This window comes from Beta vulgaris, chromosome 6 (assembly GCF_026745355.1).
Source record: "Beta vulgaris subsp. vulgaris cultivar EL10 chromosome 6, EL10.2, whole genome shotgun sequence".
NCBI lineage: Eukaryota > Viridiplantae > Streptophyta > Magnoliopsida > Caryophyllales > Amaranthaceae > Beta > Beta vulgaris.
This window is the reverse complement of record NC_079207.1, coordinates 2,261,405-2,282,240: the sequence shown is the minus strand read 5'-3', so window position 1 is coordinate 2,282,240 and position 20,836 is coordinate 2,261,405. Positions and strand designations below refer to the sequence as shown.

The following is a 20,836-nucleotide window of genomic DNA, read 5'->3' as shown; positions in this document are numbered from 1 at the left end:
ATATAGATGCTATTTGCCACCTCTACTAATCATTGCTTGCTTACTTAAAGATAAAGGAGCTACATTTTGCATTTAACAATACTATAATGCATTTAATTGCGCTTATCATTTTATTTACACAGAAAACTTGCAGAGTGCATAAGAGAACATATGTTCTACAAATGTTATACATCAGGTTTCACATGAATAAAACCAGAGAGGATCAAGCAATGCTTTGATACCAAGAAGTTCTTGTAACCCTTCACTGTTCTCTGCTTCCTCAACACAGCTTTTCACTTGTGGGTATAGTTGTTGCAGATAAGTCATGATCATATTGAGCTCCCCCAGCTGTATGTTTTCCTGGCTTAACAGCTTCGTGCAAACAAAGCGTACAAGACCTAAGGCAAGGCCAAAATCCTTTCTTTGCAAACCAGTCATAGAGCTAATGAGAAATATTAGTCCGACAATGTCCAGTATCTCATGATTCATTCGAGATAGTTGCGACATCATTCCTATAAGCTTTCTAAATGCTGGGAACTTTTCATTATTTGTGGCTTTATCATCATCTTCCTCGTCGTCTGATTCAGAGTATTTCATTTCATAAAGCTCAATGCTTGCTAAAATTGAAAGCCATGGATGAATATGCATTTCACCGTCACTAGACAAGTGCAGAGAGATATTTTCTTCCATAGACTGTTTCACCAAGTTCTTAGATCCCAATCCCAGAATTACATCAGGCAGCCATTGCTTCGCTAAACTAACCAGACGTGCTGCATAAGTAGACCCACTGTACAACTCAATTGAGGCTATTAGATCAAGCAGATGATTAGCAACTTCATAGACTTCTGGAGAAGCAGGAGAATCTTCATTGGCACTTGCGAGAACTACATTAAGCAACTTGGCTGCATAAGTGTAAGAACTCTTCAAGCACAAATGGAGTTCTTTAAGTTGTTCATCTTGAAACTTCAATTCATCATGAAAATGGCGCTTTAAGATGGAGACCATATTCTGCATATAGGAAGATGTGAAACTCAGAACCTTTTGTCTGCTGTGGGAAAGGAGGTTTATTGCTGCTGCATCGACAATGAACTTCAGAACTGCAGTGCAGATCTTCACCGAATTCAACATTCTTCTTCGGTAAGAAAAGGGTGATCCTACAAAAAAAAAAAAAAAAAAAAACAGAAATGGGACACAATTTCAGATCCCTCTTCTATATCTGACTTGGTCCAGCAAGCGAGTTCTCAAAATACTCATATAAGAAGCATCTATTGTAACCATAGTTATCTTGACATAAATAAATAAGTGTTAGTTAGTTGCCACAAGCCTAAACCCAATCTCTACTTGATGCCAGGAGATAATAATTTTGACCTGGAGAGAGACAGCAATTAGATACTTAAATATCCTGAAATTACTGCAAGATGACATATTGAGTGCAACAAATTACATACGTTTCCTCCAAATTTTTTCTTTTTATTTTTGTTGGCCTCCAAAGAGGGAGAGAAAGGCATTATTATCATTCTTGAGACTCAGCTATGTATGATACGAGTTGGGTATACTTCCTTTACTGAAGAAAACTAGGTAACCCTAAGAATTGCATGCTTAGTTCAGATAATTAAGAGACCTAGAATCTACAGTCAGATTTGCCTGTAGGTATTTGGTGGAAGACATAAATATTAATCCTTCCTTACCTAAAGAATAGGTCACATTTGCTTGGGGGAATATTGGATTTGTGAACCTTATCAGTTACATTTACATCACCTTGGTCTTTCAATTCAGCCTATGATATGAGTTAAAATTGCACAATGCACATCAACCATGTTTCAGGTTGCTTACCATCATTATTAGAGCAAGAGGCATCCAAAGGAGAGTTTACTTGCTTCTGCTTGCGAAGCTGAGCAGCCATGTTGTTACATAGCTTACATTCTGACGACATTGCTCCAGATTTTGCCAAACCCCCGTCATTAAGTATTTTCTCTGTACAGTTGAGCAGATAATCCGATGTCTCATCCACATGTGTTCTCTGGAACAGAATGAAATTATTAGCCAAACAATTGTCAATGTTGTAATTTTGAGCAGCTAAACTAAATGTGAATAAACCAAGCACTCAAGCATAAAACTACAGCTGGCCCTCTAGCACAACTTTAGACAAGTACAAATAGGTGACCTAAATACCTAATATGATCATATGAATTTTTTATAACCAAAGCTCATCCTGTTAATATCTGAAATTTCAACCACATATAAAAGAGATAATCAAGAAAAGTGATTCGCTTACACTTCATTTCGATAGCAATGATGGAAGGAAAAGGTAGGAGAGGGAAGGGAGGAAAAGAAGAAGAGGGAAGTGCGAGCTTGCGTTTTCCTTCCAATCATTTAAACATTGGAAGAAGGTGGTCTAGTAAGAAGGGAAGGAAAATGAATCTTTCCCATTTCCTTTCCTTCCCTTACCCCATTTGGCAGTATTTAGACAAGCAAAATCCTTGCTTTCCCTCCAAATTTCCGTATCCAAACAGATTCCAATATTAAAATAAAACCTACTAATAAGTTCAGTTGTTCAAAATAAGACAAGACTAAGATTACGATCACTTGCAAGTACCTAAAGTTTCAACCACATACCTCCTCTGCGGACCCAGAGTCTGGCACATTATGCTCCTTGTCACTGTTATCATCAACTTCGTTGACACTAATATGTTGAATGGTCATATGAAGAGAAAGAGACATATATGCATCAACCAACAACGCGTCCATAAAATCACAGCACGTACTATGGCCAATGCTTATTTCAGATATGACCTTCAAGGCAACAATTACCACTTTTAAGTGCTTGGATTTGAGCACAGCACTTTGGCTGATCTCAGATGCTAAGAGATTTTTTATTTGCCATGCTATTCCTACTGAAATTTGGTAACTGTATTGGAATGCTAATGGTCCTTTTCCAGTCACACATTTGCCTTTTCCCAATTCTCTAGTGAGTCTGCCTTTTTTTCTCTTTGCAGATGGTGTAATCTCCCTGGGTATTTCAATGCGGAAGTATTCACTACACCTGATAGCAGTATCTTGCAACAGCCTTGATAGAGCCTCGAACATATGGTCAAACCATTTGCAAGCTATAACCAGTTTGTGTGCAGAACGCACTTCAGCTTGCTTTTCCTCATTCTGAGACAAGCCATGGCAATTCGAGACTACAGCTAAGCATTTTTCAAGTAATTCAGTTGCACCAGCAGGAGAAACAACAGAAACAACATCGAAAAGAGAGGATTGAGCATTCCCAAGCATGGCAGCAGCCAAAAGGCCGTTGAGTTTTTCACGTGAAAAAAGTTCCTTCAGGGTTTCTCTACGAGATGACTCATTGACTAGGTTCCTGCAAAGGTGGCTTATAGCAATAAATATCCCCTTAATATGATCTGCATCAAGTGTATCAGATGCGAGGACTATATCAGTAAGAACCCTGACAAGTTCCATGAGATGCTTTGAAGACGCTCCTTCTGACGCAAGAAACTCAGAGAACCTTGCGCCAGCCATTGGAGACCTTTTTATTAGTGTGATCATGCGAGTGCATGCTTCTGCTGAATTGACCTTTATTGGAAAGTATGATGGTAAGAGAAGTCGTACTATCTTTTGAGCAACAAGTGGTTGATCATTTGCAAGAATATTCAGCAAAACATCCAGATCAACAACCTAAAGATTGAAATGCAACATCATTAGTCAACCAAGAAAGCATAAACAAAGGCCGCAATTACAGGAACACTGGTACTGTATCTAAGTCAGCTCTCATTTACCTTATTAAATTGGAACCCTCGAACATCCATAATGAGTAGCAGGAGATCGGCCATAGCAATTCGAATAGACAGAACTGAATCCATAATCATGCTACGCAATCTTGGTAAGAGAACTTTGAGGAGTTCGTGAGCTTGAGGATTGCCAATCAAATAAATAATCCCATTCAATGTAGAGAGTCTAACCTCGTTGGATATATCATGAGACATATCATCAAATATGATAGTTATTATTTTTGTGATAGTAGAGGAAGGAATGATTTCCCAAAACAAACGAAGGATACGGCAACAACCTTCTACTGCAACTACCCTCACATCTGGACAATCATCTTTAAGTAATCTCTCCAACAAGAAGAATTGTTTATCAAGCAATGTGTCCTTAGCCTCTTTTGTAGCATCTGGATCTTCGAGAGGGAAAATGTCCAAGAGTAAGTGAAGGGCATTCTGTCGAACATTTGAATTTGCAACCTGTATTTGTAAACACCATGTTTAGTTATTAGTAGCAACTAGCAACAAATACATTCGTTAACTAGTTCGTAAAAGGTAACATTTTACAAGTCCATAAAGCCAATTCCGACCCAGACATCCTTCAGCCCTTGCACTGTTAGTCATTAGCACATAATTTTAAGAGGTATACTCTATATGGTGGCCCTATGTATTGAACCTTTTTACTTGTCTGAAATTGCTTTGACATTTCCAAATTCAAGAGATGCCCTTTAGACTCTGAACTTTTATTCACTTATCTGTTAAAAAATCTGATTATCATTTATGAAACTACTCTCCCACGCTCCAATAACATTTCTGTCCTTAGCTCGATACTATCATTTTGAACTCCTCTCCCCCCCCCAAGTTCTCCTGTATGGACTTTTTTACCCTCTAGCTCAGACAAATAAAGGAGTTCGTTAGTGTTGTGGATCTCTCTACTCCTCCAGCAACATAAATCAGAAGTTTGAGACTGGACTTTAACAATGCAGAACCATATAGATGAGCTTCAACACCATTTGAACACCCAGAAAAGTTGTCAGACAAATGAAACCATCAAAGACACGGTTACCAACTTAACACATAGAAGTCCCATTCTTAAGTTAGCATTGATCAATCAAATTTGCAAACACCTTTGTTCAAGAAATCTCCAACTAGTTGACCTACTATCTTTGGAAGAATTAGACCTATATATCCCAAATTCAACGAAACATACAAAACAAAACAAAACAAAGAAGAAACAACCAATGGTGTCCCATACAGAGGGATGCCATTTGTTGTTTCTTCTTTGTTTTGTTTTGTATGTTTCGTTGAATTTGAGTTTTCTAGGTCTAATTCTTCCAAAGATAGTAGGTCAACTTGTTGGAGATTTCAATATCCTTCTCAACATTATATGAAAAATCATCACTCTGAATATCTTGACTGCTGATAGCAACCACACTGTCCCTAATGTGACATACACAAACAGCAATACAGCATACTAATAATGTACAAGCACCAAGTGCAATAGTTTCTTTTCTCAGCTAGTTCTTAACAGAAAACAAAGGCAAATAAAATAAGTAGCATCAGTGCATCCAATTCATAAAAAGTCTATTTCCAAGCTATATCAGAGGCTCAGACCACACACATATTATATACAGTAATCATATTGTTCCAAGCCTCCACAATTGTTGGAACATCCTCATTCTCGCTTGTTAGTTGTTACTAAATACTAATCAATCAAAGTAAGGAAATTTTGAAATTACCAATCATAAACCATTACTATTCCAGAAAAAATAACACCTTTTCCTAGACATTCTAACATTGTATATGAAAAGATCATTTCTTGAGACACCAAAGTACCTGCAAAGACCGAAAAATTACAGGCTCAGCAAGGCGAAAGAGGATCTTCTCCACCCCTTCAGTAGTCCTCTGATTAATAAACCCTCCTAAAATCCTGCGAATAGAAGCTGCAAAGGAAGCAGAAGCAGCAAAAGTTGAGGCCTCAATCAAACCTTGCAAAAACCCATCTTCAATCTCTCCCCTAAGATCACCATCCACACTCTTCCACCCTCTAAACAAAATCTCCCCATAAGCCTCCAACATTGACTTCCTCCCAAAAGGAATTTGAGATTTGATAATTGCCAACACTTCTTTAAGAAGTTGAATGCTCAAACCAAACAAAAAGGCGATAAATCGCTTTCCATCTTCGGTCTTCAAGTAAAGAGGGGTAATCACACATCTAACAAGCAAGAATTTCAAATCCTCTATACTCTCATCCTCAAAATCAAACAACAGAAAAGCTTCCCTCAACACATAAACCCTATGAACATCAACCTTTTTACGCAAAGTTAACGACCTCGAAACGAGAAACGGGAGGAATTGAGAGATTAACAACTCTCTTCCAACAAGCTCCTCCTTCCACCATAACTCACACAAGTTAGAAATCTCTGATAAGAGGACGTTATCAGACTCAAAAAGGATCAAATTGTCATGTAATTCTCTCACAGAGGGGAATAAATCGTCGGAAGAGAAAGCATTTTGGGGTTGTTTTGTACAAATTAGGGCAATGTAAGCGCAAATTTGAAGATTGTGAATGTGGGATTTAGGTTGGGGGTTTTGTTCTTCGACGTGTGTGGCAGAATTGCGAGAGGATCTTCTGGGTTTTTTTGATGGGGGTGAAGGTGGAGTTCTGGGAATTGAAGGGTTTTTGAAGGAAGCGATTGAGCGAGAAATGGAGGAGAGGAGAGAGAGAGGGAGAGTAGTTGAGAGCTCTGAAGAAGGTTTAATGGTGTTGATTAGGGATTTCAATGAAGGTTTTGCGGATTTTAGAGACAGTTTTGAGGCTGATGCTAAAAATGAATCTGCAGAGTTTTGCAGAGAGGAACGAAGCCTTTTCTCCATTGTTTTGGGGAGAAAAAGAGAGTGTGTGAGTGAAGGAAACAAATTTGAATGTGGAATAGTGAATACTATGGCGCTCAACTTTGAAGTTGGACGTTTGGAAATCCCTCCGGTCTACTAGTTTTTTATGCACACCATGCGTGACTGCGTGTGACAGCCAACAATAGATCGAAAATTAAATTAATTGTATTGAAGAATTATCTTCGTTTTTTTTTTTTTTTTCAAAAGGATGTTGTTCAATTTAAATGTGGTATTTCCCCCCCCCCCTTTTTCGTTTTAATAAAGTAGTTAGTTATATTTTTTTATGTCCCTTATGTATTGTCATATATAATAGAGAATTAGAGATACCCCAAGACCCTAATTATCCATAGTTGAATCGTGAGTAAATTATCCACCCACCCACTTCAAATAAATACGTAAAAATCCATGATGAGGCGAGTGATTGGTTGGTGGCGAGGTGAGACAGAGTCAGATGTGTGAATTTTTTTTTGATTGGTCACCAACTTCATCACCCGTTCTATCCATCCACCCATATAATATACTATCAATAAGCAAAAATTACCAAAAGTTGATATTATGAAAATATATATTGAGATGAATCTAACAAAATCTCACATGACTATATTTTTCCATCCATCCACCCATACTATATATACAATAAATATAAACATATATTATACATTAATATATACTTTCATATATATTATTAGTATTGATTTTCGGCATGTATAATAATCGACAATTATTTAGTTGTTTTGGTGTCAATGTTGGTTAAATTTTTATTTATTAACACTATTCATTTTAAGCTCTTTCATTAGGTTTCCAATGGTGAGTATTAGGGACTTGCTAGCAAATAAAAAAAAAAGGTTAAGCAATTAGCCCAACTTGGAGTGAGTTGCTGAAATTTCATTTGCTAGCCAATCTAGCTTAACTAAGCAATTTGCTTGAGCTAAAAATGTGGGCCCATGTGGAAATATTGGTAAACAATTTCTATATTATTCTCTACAAAAAAAAAACTATCTTACTTCAAATGGGACATACTCAAGCAACAAGTATATTGGCTAACCATTGTGGGAGTTTTGGCTTAAAGTTGAATTAATTAGCTAGAAAAATCTACGTGGCACTCTAAACGAACATCCATTTTACTCTACCATTGGAGTTGCTCTTATACACTTTCTCATGCAGGTTGTTTTGCTCAAGGAATCCACTCAAGTCTCATCCATTTCTAATCATGTGATTTGGCAATCATCCATCATCAAATAATGAAGAGTTATAATGAAATTCACCAACAGTGAAGGCCTCCGACTTGAGTTCTTTCTTCCAAGTTTAAGTTGTAGTTTTTGGTGTGTACTAGCTTATAATGCTCAGTGTAATGCTTGTTTGTTGTTTTTTTTTTGGTGTATTTGAACTCTGCAATATCACCCATTGTAAAAAAAAAGCTATTTAATTATACAAGCAACTTTTTCTAGTATCGCCTGTCTCCGACCGGTCATGGGCGGGGCGGATATTTTTGAAATTCTTGGTTGAACGATGCGACATGGCATTCTTCTCAAACTTATAATACACATGTTTATGACCTCATTAAAAATATCACCAATTGTATCTACTAGGAATTGAACACTTGACCTTTGAATTGAAATGTAAGAGTTTATATTTATTTAATGTTCCAAAATAAAACATAATAAATTCTTGTAATTATATACTCCATCCGTTTCATTTTAATTGTTACACTTACACTTTTCACACATGTCAATGCAAAACTTTGACGATATATATATATATATATATATATATATATATATATATATATATACTTTTGTATTTTGTAAAAATTATAAAAAGTACATATTAATAAAATACATACTAAGACGAATCTAACAAGATCCTACATGATTATGTTTTTTATTCACGTATAAATTAGAGGTGATCATGGGCCGGGCCGCGGTCAAAAAATTTTTGCCCATTGGTCGGGCCGGGCCGAGCCTAAATTGCGGGCCGAATTTTTGTGTCCAAAGCCCGCTATCTCGGGCGTAAATTAGCGGGCTTTTGCAGGCCAAAACGGGTCGGACCAAAAAATAGACTAAAAAGTCGTTTTTGGCTTGCCCAAAGCCCGTCCAAAGCAAAAAAAAATATGGACGGGTCGGGCCGAAAAAATCTGCCCAAAATCCGGCCCAAAAACGGGTCGGACCAAAATGATCACCTCTAGTATAAATCACAAACGAGGGTCAATGCAATTTGTGAATAGTGTAAAATGTCAGAGTGTAACAATTAAAATGAAACGGAGGAAGTATGTAACTATGAAGACATAAACAATATTTTTAATCTCTTACCCTAATTTCATCGACATTGTTATGTTTGTCCCAATTCCTTAGAAGATTTTTATAAACAACTTATCATGCCATAACGTCAATTTTTCAATTTCGCTCTAGAAAGAAAATTACGAAAAGCTAATAAATCAATTATGACTCACGAACCATAATATATTTGATAATTATAACTAGTTAATGATACAAAACGTGCATTAACAAACGTCAAAATGAGAAAGAGAAGTCGATTGAGGGACAAAAGGAATATGTTTTTATTACACAACCCAACTCTTGAAGAGTTTTCGCATATTGTGTGCATTTGAATATACTAAATACTGCCTCTGTTTCAAGACATTTGAAATGTTTTGACTTATAAACTATCCATTAACTTCGATTGACCGTGTTTGACCAAAATTTCGCGTAAGGAAAAATATAGTCATGTGAGATCTTGTTAGATTTATTTCGACATTATATTTACTTATAAGAAATTTAATATATCAATAATTAAAATTATGCATTGACGAGCGTGTCCGGATAAACGTTTCGAGTACTATAATTCAGAAAAAATAGTATATAAATTACGTAGCACTTGGTGATTGGACATTGCCTCAATTGGGATTTGAGATGAGGTTTAATTTTAAGAACTGAAACCAATAATAGTCTAAATATTTCTTATGTTTTCAAAAATTGCAATATGAATATAAATTGCTTTGACGACATTTATTTCTAACTAAAATATAGAATTAATTCTAATGTAAAATGTTTTTCAATAGTTCTCGTTGTATATTTTTAATATAGCTATTTTATGACAAGGGTAAAAAATCAAATAATTCCAATTTTCGAAAAATAGAGAAAAATAGGGGTGGGTGGGGGGCTTGTGGCAAGTGTTGGTAGTGGTGATTAGGTGGTGATCAGGGAGGAAGAAGGAAAATTGCTAGGATCAACGCCGAAAAGATAAGAGTCAATACCAAAAAATGGTCTTAGATTTCATTTTGCAAAAATAATCTATTTTTGGTTTGTTTTTGCGAAAAATGTTTTATAAGGTTTTTTTTCGTAAAATTGAACTCGTAAATTTTCCATTAATATATAATTAAAGGTATTTAAGTTCAAAAATGTACATTAGAAAATGCACACATAAAAGTGAAAATAAAAAAAAAACAGAAAATAATTGGATGAAAAAAGGAAAAAAAATCCGAAGTTGCAGGCGTTTCTGCCAGTTCTTGATTTCTTTGTGGAATCACCCCCACTAGGGTTATGAAAATACCTCTCAAGTCTCCATTGACTTGAAAATGGAAAAAAAAATACTCCCTTTGATTTTTTTACTTGCTACATTTTCTATGTATGAATATTTCTTTTTACTTTCTACATTTCCTTATTTGGGGTACTTGACCCACCATAAAATATAACTATTATACTTCCTCCGTTTTTTTACTTGCGAACACTCTTTTTTCCATCAATTCCAATGCAAAATTTGGGTAGGAAAGGGGAAAAAAAGAAAAATTCCCATGTGATTAGAAAGACAGAGAGAGGAAAAACAAAAGTAAAAAGTGTTGCAAATAAAAAAAACGAAGTAATTATTTTTCTCCTTTTCCACCCAAAAGTACTATTTTTTCACCTTTTCCCATAATTTTACATTAAAATGAGTCAAAAAATACCCTTCTAAAAGTTTGAAAGTGACCTTGCATTCATTGTTGTGCATTATCAAATGTAGCAAGTAAAAAAAAATGGAGTGAGTATTGGGCTACCCGAGAATTTTCTGCTTCAATTTCTACCGTTACTCTTCATATAATTTTGGCTATGTTCAGTTCACCTTATTTTTGCTTATTTCAGATCTAATCAGATCAGATCAGATCAGATCAGAAAAAATAAGTTCAGATCAGATCAGTTCAGATCATACTTATATTTAAAAATCATTATATCTTTCATAACATATTAGTAAAAATTATAATAATTGAATATTAATAAAGTACTCATTGAGACGAATCAAACAAGACCCCACATGACTATATTTTTCTTATATATTGAGAAAAATCTAAAAGATAAGATCTTGTAATCAGATCAGTTCAGATCAGATCAGATCAGATCAGAAAAAATAAGTTCAGATCAGATCAGATAAGTTCAGATCAGAAAATTTCAGGTGAACTAAACATAGCCTTTGTAAGAATAGCATACAGCCTATGACCTATGATCCAACCTGCCAAGGTGATTCCTTAGCTCACGAGGTACTCAGTACACCCCGATTCCAGGTTTGTTAGTTGTAAAGCATGTTGACTTGGGTAAATGACCAAATATGACCACTTTGGACATCCTCAATCGGCTGGGTGTCGAACAATCAATTCAAAATTAATACAAACAGATATAATCGAACTAGCAGCGAAATCAAAAGAGATATGGAGCAGGAAAGGAGTGTGGAGAAAACAAATAAAATGGCATGCGAAATCAAAAAGCACGCCAACCATATAGGCCATATATATGTTGTGCTCAAGGCTCATTCTCATCACCTGCACAATATTCGCCAATGCTGCAAGTGAGAAATACAACGAAAGAATAAGAGATTATTGCAACTGAAGAAGCGCTGCTCGCATGGCTGCCCTAGACTCATATATACAGATGAATTAGAACTTAGAAGTGTTAAAAGCATCCGTATAAATGCCTATCTCATCAATTGTTTCCAAAAAGCCACCATTTTTTCTTCTTTTTCATCTCCCACGGAGGTGGCAACTCTGCATATGAAATAATACACTTTCAATTAGCTTCTCATCTATATACTACTACACTATATGCAAGAGGAAGCCACTAAAATAAGTTTTCCCCCTAAAAGTTCCCTCTTAGACATATCAAGACTGAATAAAGGTCTCATCTTAATAGCATATTGCACTGAAAAATTATATTTAAGATTCATTGGAGATCAAAATTTGATAGGTAAATACCCATTGTATATTAATTAGATAGAACCAAGCAATGAGTATTTTTATTACTTTATAGAGTATGTTTTTATAAAGCAATTTAATTCCAAGCAAGCCCAAAATTAAACAAATAATGCTCAAAAGAAGATGCTCTTTAACATCAAAACACAAAGAAACATCTAAGGCCTTATTCTTTTGGACTAAACTGACTTGACTGAAACTGTGAGAGGAAACTAGCTGAGCTAATTTGAACTGAAATGAATTTATCCCTTGATTCAGTCCAGAAGAACAGGGTCTAACTCCCACAACATATCCCAATATCAAGTAATAATGTTACAACCCCTTGTAATTCACAAAAGGTAGCCACAATTGGGCCAATATCTGCAATCTCTAAAGACTATCATTAGGTCACACACCCACATATTCAAAATCGCTTCGACACTGCCAACAGATTTATCAGAGCATGCAGGCTTTCGAGTATTATTCAAAATCCATGAGGTCAATCCCAAAAAAAGTTCGGGTGGACACAGTAAAAAATCTTCAATTACAGCTATAAGACTGTAACTGCCTCAAAAGCTTTCTGTTTAGTCTTATCATGCTCAGCACTAAAGCCACTGCTCTAAGACCCAACTCTCAAAACCCCTGGACCTGAACTTCACACTTGAGGATATAAATTATAATGGAAATTTCAGATGAGTCTAGTAGAGAAAGAAAGTTCACCTCCATTTCTAGTCTCATAAACAACCATAAGATGTCGAATGAAAACTCCAATTCAATGCATTTCCACATCTATACAGAAAAAAAGTTACTGCAAAATTGCCCATTTCTTATCATAGAAGTACCATAATTCAAAAGAATTTGATGTCCTTCAGAAGTGAGACACCCCCATCAATATTCCCCCAACAAACAAAATAAAAGAAAAAGAAATAATTCACATTACTTATTACGTTCATAAACAGACTAAGGTATTTTCATGTTCTATTTTCTATAGCACACAGATGACAGCAGCTACATTGCAAGGCCATGGCCTAGATGAGCATTAACTGGACAATTTGGCATATGGAGAGAAAGACTAAAGTTACCTCCTTGTGGATAGATCGAGTTGTAGTGTACTTCTGCCCAAAAGCTTAAAAAGATGACTGCATCCAGAAAGCACGCAAGAAAAAAAGAAAAAAAATTATTCTTCATAAGCAGAAACTGGAAAATGATAATATGAATATGAAGTAACAAATCAGCCTTACTAGTAAACTTAAGCAAGAGTTCTTTTGCTACATGTACTTCTATAAGCTAACCTTAATAGCTAATAATACCTAGTACTGAGTAATAAAAGACCAGATGCAGATACTCAAAACATTAAAACAATAGTGAACTAGACCGCAAGCTGATAGACCATGGATAATAAGTCAAAAATCTTCCGTTTGGATTGAAGTATCAGTTTTACTTGTCGAAGCATTCGGAAAATCAATTTAGAAAATAAGATCCCTGGACAACATCCTTTTAAATTTACGTTCATCAACCTCAGGACACCAATAAAAAAACTACCAACCCAAAGGACCCAATGCCCAGTTGAAGCGAGGAACGAACAAGACATTAGATACTTAGATTATATACTTTTTTAGAAAATATAATATGACTACCTCGTTTTGACTTTTGAACCTTCGGAATAATCTCCATATAACAGGTGTCCTTGAAAGAAGTTATGAGAAATATCTTAACACCATACTGCAAAAATAAGGTTTTTTCAGTAACAAGAATATTCTATAAACATATCAATTGCCATACTAAATCATATATTAATCAGTCACTTCACCAAACTAAAATCACAAAACAGGACACAAAAATATTTTATCATTCTAGTGGATGATAAATTGTTGATACTTCATCATTTTACAGTAGAGCCTCATTCCAGAGCTCTACCATTTAAGAGGTATTAAAAGGAAGGTGAAACATAGGACCGATGAAAATTTCACCTGTCATACAGGGTATGGTTAGGAAGTAGATAGCTAAATTTCTCTCAACTAGTGATTTATCAGCAGCAAGAAGGTCTCATTGTGACCACTGACAAGTTCCTAGAGCAAAATTTTGATCCATGAAGCTTCTTTCAGAATTTTAAATGACAACCCATAAAAGCAAGAAAAAAACATTAAAAATGAAAAATCAATCTGCAAATCCGGCTATCTACATTGCATGCAGCTGCAAATATGCAAATTACATAGAACTATACTGATAGAGTACTATGCATATTAGTAAGACTTCAGCAACTACAAAGAACTGAATGACACCAAGATGAAAAAAGAAGGTTCTCCCTCCAGTGCTTACAAAGATAAGCACAGTGGTTCTCAATCAATAATCCGAATTTTTTTTTTTTGGAGGGGGGGTGGGGGGATGATATAGAAAGAGAATGAGGAGAATAGAGAAGAGCCAAAGATTCATGCATACCGAATCAGCAGCTGCCTGCAAGGTGACATGATCTCCCCATTCACCACTCCTGTTTTCAATTATGTAAAAAAGTTAACAATTTTGACATGAATAACCTCCACATTAAAAATATAAATAAGCACGAGTAGCCCATGAGAAAAGAAGCACAATGTTTTGAAATATCAAAAGCTTTCTCAGCAAGGACAGAGTCAGTGGCATTCAGGCCTCTGCCAAATAGTGGAAATATTAATGAGAAAAAAAAAAAAAAAAAAAAACAGAAACCTGAATGAACTAAAGAATGTGCACTAAATCATAAAAGAAAAATATAATAATGTAGCATTTTTGTACCAGAAATAGAACACTACTTGCAAAATAAAATATTTATAGTTCGGTTGACACCTTGTAACCCCAAAGACTTTCAAGCAATCCATAAGATCACAGCCAGATGCCAATTTGAATTCACATTCCAAAACTTATAAAAGAAATTCTATATATAAAATTAAGAGAAATAGATGAAGCAATTAAGAAACATGTATACTGTACTTGGACATCTTGTTCAAGTATTCACCATACTCCATGGGAACATATCCCTCGTAGTGCTCTGGTTCTGACTTGAGCTGAAAAGGACAACAGTTGAGAAAATAAGAATGTAAACCTCCAATGGTACAACACACTATTCAGATAGGAACTCTTGAAAAGCAATCCATTTTTCATCTTCTCAAGTAACCCACCTGATTGACAACCTGTTGCCTCACAAATTTGTGGTGCTCTGGAGTACGATAGAATTGATCTGACAAAGCACGAAACTGAGAAAGTACATCGAAAGTTAAAAGAAAATTCAGTTGTTGGCAATGCAATGATAACAAACTTAAGCTCTAGAGAGAAGTCAAACTACTTGCAGGCAGTGCATAAAAACCACCAATTGGGACATAATAAGCAGTATCAATAGAAATGGGTTTTGGCTTCAGTTAAAAAGAATCTGGATGCAGTAAATTTAAGACGCGACACAAGCACAGCATAACCACACCTATTGTAACACATAAACAGAAACACAATATGATAACCCAGCCAAATCAAAGATCTGACAAGTGTCAGACATAATTACACAGCATATATATCGGAACCTTCAACTAATGTGAGAGCTAACAAGAAATGAACAAGTATCAGGGCTAACTGACCTGGCAATTGCCATCCCCTTGGACCTTGCGTTCAACCAAGTCATACAACTGCAATCTAATCAAAAGTGCCTCTGTTATCAAAGCCATAAGAGTGACAATTGAAATGAAATCACTGACAAGAACAGCAAACTATAGGCAACATAACATATTATCTTCCTCCAAAGTGGCACCCTACTGCACTGGAAAAATACAGCTCAAAAAGGGACAAAGAAGGAAATGAGAGAACTTCGAAAGACATTGATGCACAAAGGACTAATGTATTGCAGAACTTTTGATCAAGATACAAGTTCTACACTTCTGTGTACACATAACGAGAGAAACTCTACAATGAAAACAGGAGAATAGAGGACAAGAGAGAACTTCAAGAAACGTTAATGCACAGCTGAAGTATTCCGGAATAACATCCCCCCCCCCCCCCCAAAAAAAAAAAAGGAAAAAAAGCCTCCACAGATTAAGTCTTGCATACCTATCTAATAGTCTTTGATGATCTGAAGTTGCCTCATCCATTGAAGGTATTTCTCCATTAATTCGAGGGACATGCTGCACAGGCAAACAAAAATGTTCACTTGAATGGTTCCCATACTACTTTACTAGACCAAGCAACAAGCACACAAGAATACTTGACCATGACATTGGGTCTATTAACTTAACTAATTAGATTTCATAGAGGAAATATATGCATACAACAATGACACAATACAGATTCCAACATCATAGCTCCTTTGCTGCCAAAAAACTTCTGCATCTCTTGATGGGATAGGGGGATTCGTCCATGTGCAGCCTTACCGCCTTGTTCCCTACTATAACAAAGGTTTTCATACAACCTTAATATTTATATAAAACATATATTACTCAACGATAAAAAGAAAAAAAAGGTTTATATTGTGGCCTGATATGCTCTAGGCATTTAGCGCTAAGCACAGTTCTCCATAGCATTCAATAATATCAGTAAAGATATATATAAAAAAAAAGGCAAGAACAAGTACAGGACCTCATGCTATGTCAACAATAGCTAGAAGATTCAAACCAGTGTCATTATAAGACAAACACAAATAAGTATCAAACATTAGTGAATCTACAGCTTCTGGAGGAAGGGGATGGATGGCAAAACACTTGACATTAATGGACAGATGGTGCTAAGGCTTAGAAGAATTCTCATTAGGTGTCTTCTATTCCATGGATTATCTTTATGGACTAGAATATGAACTCTTGCTATAACAGATGTATTAACCTCAGAACAAAGGGATTCTCTAATAAAGGACATATATACCTAAATGAGCAAGAAAAAAGTGAAAGAACCATAGACCTAAGGATTGCTTACTGGCACAGGGATCATTTGGTTTAACCTCTTCCCCAATTCTCCATCAAGTGCAGACTCATCTGCAAATTCCAAATAATACGAATGATCTTCACCATCATTCGATCTCTCTCCTGGACTGGAACAAGAACTCGAATGTCCTGTATCATCTGCTTCCTGGGAGTTCTCATTAACTGCAATTTATAAATATGCACATGAAAATGAAAGAAGAATAAAAGAAAGAGTCACCAAATAATAGAATATAATACCAGTACAGTAATTGGTAGAGGATGGTACAAGCCAGTCTGATGAAATATTGGATGAATGAAATTGCTCTTGTTCTGCATGTGAGGACTGAGCTCCATTATCAACTTCCAATCGTGAAAATTCTTCTTGTAGAGTATGCGCGATTATTGCATCATTTTCTACATAGTTACAGCCAGAGTTACACGATGTATCATAGTTGTACTCTCTCATATATTGCCCATGATAGATGCTCCCATCTTCTGAATTATATTCATTCCCATAAGTATTATTGAACAAAGGGCCAAAATCAAGAAGATTCAAACCCCACCGAATGACATCTTGATCTTGCTCATCAGTAGTCATCTTCTTAAATTTAATTGACCAAACACCTGAGAAGCCACAAAAGTTAGCACAGGTCACAAATACTCAGCAGTTTGGCACACATAAGATGCTCTGAAGAAAGAGTTAGGCACTTCAATTACAATATATCCTTCTATGTATTCTCTTTTATTTTGCCTGGGAGGGGGGGGGGGGGGGGGTTGTAAAACTAGATTTGGATCTACGACAAATGAAATTGTCATAGGTTCTCCAACTTTCATGAAGGCAATAGCCCATTCGTTTACAAAGTAAATGGTGACTTCGACAGCAGAAAGTGCGAAACAAACACTACTTTAAACTATCACATATCCAGAAAACCTGGTCACGACTTCAGGACAGACATAGTGTTGCTGTAAAGATAAAGCTTCTTTTAAGGGGAAAAGAGAAATGGGAGAACAGAGATATGAAATAAGAACCATAAAAGGAAACTTCAGAAGTAAGGATACATACTAACAGCATTATGGATCACACATCCATATAAAAAAATCATTTTCCTTTTTAAGAAATATATGAACAGCTAGGACATAACTTCAGGCATAAATCTTTGTGTCTAATAACAGCATAGAATCTAAAAACAGAATCTCGAAGAAACTACAAATGAAACAAGAGTAAAAACTCTGATACTTTCTTGTCCACGTACTTTGTAATCCCTACTCTTTTAACAACATTTTCTATTCTTATCTAGGAATACAATTTTTCTACTTGTTTAGGTAACTATTAAGTTTTGACCGAGTACCATAAAGTTATAGACATAGTAGATAAAAGGCACTCCCCTCCACAATCTCCAAAAACTCTCAACAAGAATCCCCTAACAAACATCAGCCTCCTTTGATATGTCATGGATAGAAAGAAACCTTCCCAATATGGTCCACAATGACACACAATGCTGCAGAGTTGTAATAGTACCTTTTAAATCAAAGGTCGCCTACAAAGTAGAAATTTAGTAAATGCAACACGAACAATCGAATATGAATAGGGATGGAATATGTAGGAAAGGTATCTTATTAATAAGATAGCCAATATCGCCAAAGGAGCAAAAGCAAAAGCGGCAGAGCATCATATCGCCAAGGATGTCGTAATATAGAGAAAGTGTGGTGAGCCTAGTAATACTGAAAGTACGTTGACTAGCTGTGTTCTAGGCTAAAACTCCATTGTAGATATACCATTCATTGATGGAGGTCTTGCCTTTAAGCATATTTTATGTACCATTATTATGTAGTATTTCACAATGACATGCAGTTGAAGATCATAATAGTGACTTAAGTAAATAATTACCATATAGTTTACACAAAGGACATCATTGATTAAGGAATTTGGAGAACACTGATGTAAATGGTGCAGAATATAGCATTACAAAATGTTTCAAAAATAACAGAATTTACAATTGTCATGTCGACATGTCGTACATGAAGCCAAACACACACACGGAATAGATAAAGAAGCATTATTTAACTGAAAGATACTGGAGATGGGGGAATATAGAGCTTTAGAAAAACAATATCATATTCAAGACAAATTCATCCTTCACCATTATCCAGCATCAAATCCTCGGCACGATTAAATGGCAAGCTTATCCTTTTCTTTTACAAATCAATCAAAAAATGCCATAGTAATCCTCTCTCCATATAGCAGCACTTCAAATCTTCACCAATTACTCTTCCTCCCTATTCATCCCGTAGGGGCTCGAAATTCCTAAAATTAAATATCTTATTTGAACTTCCCTTTGAAGCAACTTCCCCTTCCATTTCAGATAAGTACTTTGTAGTTTACCAACCACAAAAACACTAATACTCCACCTAACCTTTTGTTACATTCTAATTCTCCTAGCAAATAAAATTTGAAGCCCACGAGGAAAACATCACCAACCGACATTTGACTAAACTATTGAGCTTCAACTCAAATAATCGGTTTTAAGTTGAACAAATAATCATATAATAACTCACTTCGACGTCAAAATCAAGTATAAAATTACTCAAGCAATTAACAATTATCACCGATTCTACTATCTGATCCTCCAATTAGGGCCACAACTATAAACAATATCATCACAGCAATAGATGGTCCTACTTTTCGCTTAACAATTATAAACAAATACTAATAACTTATTAAACAAAAGGCTGCAAGAGTAATCAACTAAATTATGAGTCAAATTCAACTAGCAATCAACTAAATAATTCCAATGCCACATCAATCAAACAACAGCAGCACAAAAAATGACATATCCAAAACTTCATTAAAAAAAAACGCTTCTTCGATGAATTTGATCAGAAGATATCAAACTAACAGAAATCAACAGCTCAAAAAAAAAAACTTCGATAATCGAATTAAAACAAAATCTTCCTTCAATTCAATTCGATTCTAATCTCATAAAAAAACCTAATCAATCAATCTCGTCGAATATAAAAGCGATAATCAAAACAATATTTTTTGATAAACATACAAATTTACACAAAAAAAAAAAGAATCATGCAAACATACGATCATCAACGAATATGAAGAGAGAGAGAGAATTTCTAGGGTTAGTTCAATACCTGAAAATCGACGATCGGAGAAGATAATCGGCGAAAGAGATCTGCTAATTCGACGGCAAGAAGAAGAGAGAGAGAGAGAAAATGGGCTTTTAATTGTGGGTTGAAAAGAAACTTAGATATGAGAAAGTCTATGAACAATGAATGTCCTTTACGTCATAATTTGGGTTTTGAATCTTGGAGTAGGTTGGGCCTAAAGGTTTATTCATGTGAAAGTTTTACTATTTTTGGGCTTAGTTGGCTTGCTCTTTACTTTTTTTTCTTCTTTACGAAAATTAAAAGCCAATTTGGTTTAAACCACTTCGTAAATTAAATCTTTTTCAAGTGTTTGGTATACGCAAATTCTTGTATGAGACGATTTAAGATAATTAATCCACTATTTTGTGAAGAAGAAATAAAAAGTTGGTGTATAAAGAGTTATGATATCAGGGAGTTTTAAAAGTTATATAAAAGTATATACAAGATAAGGAACATGAATTAGAACTAAGGTATCGTTTGGTTTATATAATTATGGTATTAGATATGAGTTTAGAATAAGAAAAAATAATATCTCAAATTCATAAGGTATGGGGTTTAGAAATCCAAGGGGGAGGTGGGTATGGCTCATACCAATACCTCAGGTGTCAACTAGAAGAAAAAATTTCATTTCAAAATAAAATCAAACACATGGTATTAGGTATCAAGACCAAAACGTATACATCTTGGTTTTATTACTGATTCCAAACGCATACCATTATATGAACCAAATGCCCCATAAATGGTTTGATATCAAACGAGCTACTATTATCCTAAATTCTCAACTCATAATCTATAGATTTTTGTGTCTATGAAACATAACTTATCCTTTTTGTTTATATTATGTGGAATTGTTTCATTGCTAATCTAGTGCAATCATCAGAATAATTTCTTTATCATTTTTTTAATGAAATATCATCTACTACACTAAGTTTATAGAGATAATA

The 20,836-nt window shown here is 35.2% G+C and overlaps 2 protein-coding genes across 6 annotated transcripts; both read right to left on the bottom strand.

Annotated features, from left to right (window-relative positions):
• Nucleotides 1-40: 40 nt before the first annotated feature.
• Nucleotides 41-7,111, bottom strand: LOC104894948 (hypothetical protein). The gene is made up of 5 exons (XM_010681328.4): nucleotides 5,580-7,111; nucleotides 3,759-4,223; nucleotides 2,596-3,657; nucleotides 1,813-1,999; nucleotides 41-1,133 (listed from the first exon to the last, which is right to left on the bottom strand). Exons 1-5 carry the CDS (start codon nucleotides 6,618-6,620, stop codon nucleotides 172-174), a joined length of 3,717 nt encoding a protein of 1,238 aa, XP_010679630.2. The 5' UTR covers nucleotides 6,621-7,111; the 3' UTR covers nucleotides 41-171.
• A 4,221-nt stretch (nucleotides 7,112-11,332) lies between these two features.
• Nucleotides 11,333-20,033, bottom strand: LOC104894947 (OVARIAN TUMOR DOMAIN-containing deubiquitinating enzyme 12). Of its 5 annotated transcripts, XR_790256.3 has the most exons (12): nucleotides 19,878-20,033; nucleotides 16,992-17,357; nucleotides 16,747-16,916; nucleotides 15,892-15,965; nucleotides 15,426-15,480; nucleotides 14,979-15,053; nucleotides 14,791-14,864; nucleotides 14,269-14,317; nucleotides 13,467-13,551; nucleotides 12,912-12,968; nucleotides 12,550-12,618; nucleotides 11,333-11,646 (listed from the first exon to the last, which is right to left on the bottom strand). XR_790256.3 is itself a non-coding variant. In XM_010681327.3 (11 exons), exons 2-11 carry the CDS (start codon nucleotides 17,329-17,331, stop codon nucleotides 11,585-11,587), a joined length of 1,041 nt encoding a protein of 346 aa, XP_010679629.1. In that variant the 5' UTR covers nucleotides 17,332-17,357; nucleotides 19,878-20,033; the 3' UTR covers nucleotides 11,333-11,584. The 5 variants fall into 5 exon arrangements, 3 of the variants coding, with proteins under 3 accessions (XP_010679629.1, XP_019105593.1, XP_048502181.1); XM_010681327.3 differs by lacking the exon at nucleotides 12,550-12,618; XM_019250048.2 differs by lacking the exon at nucleotides 12,550-12,618 and having other exon boundaries at nucleotides 16,998-17,357.
• Between the last annotated feature and the right edge of the window lie 803 nt (nucleotides 20,034-20,836).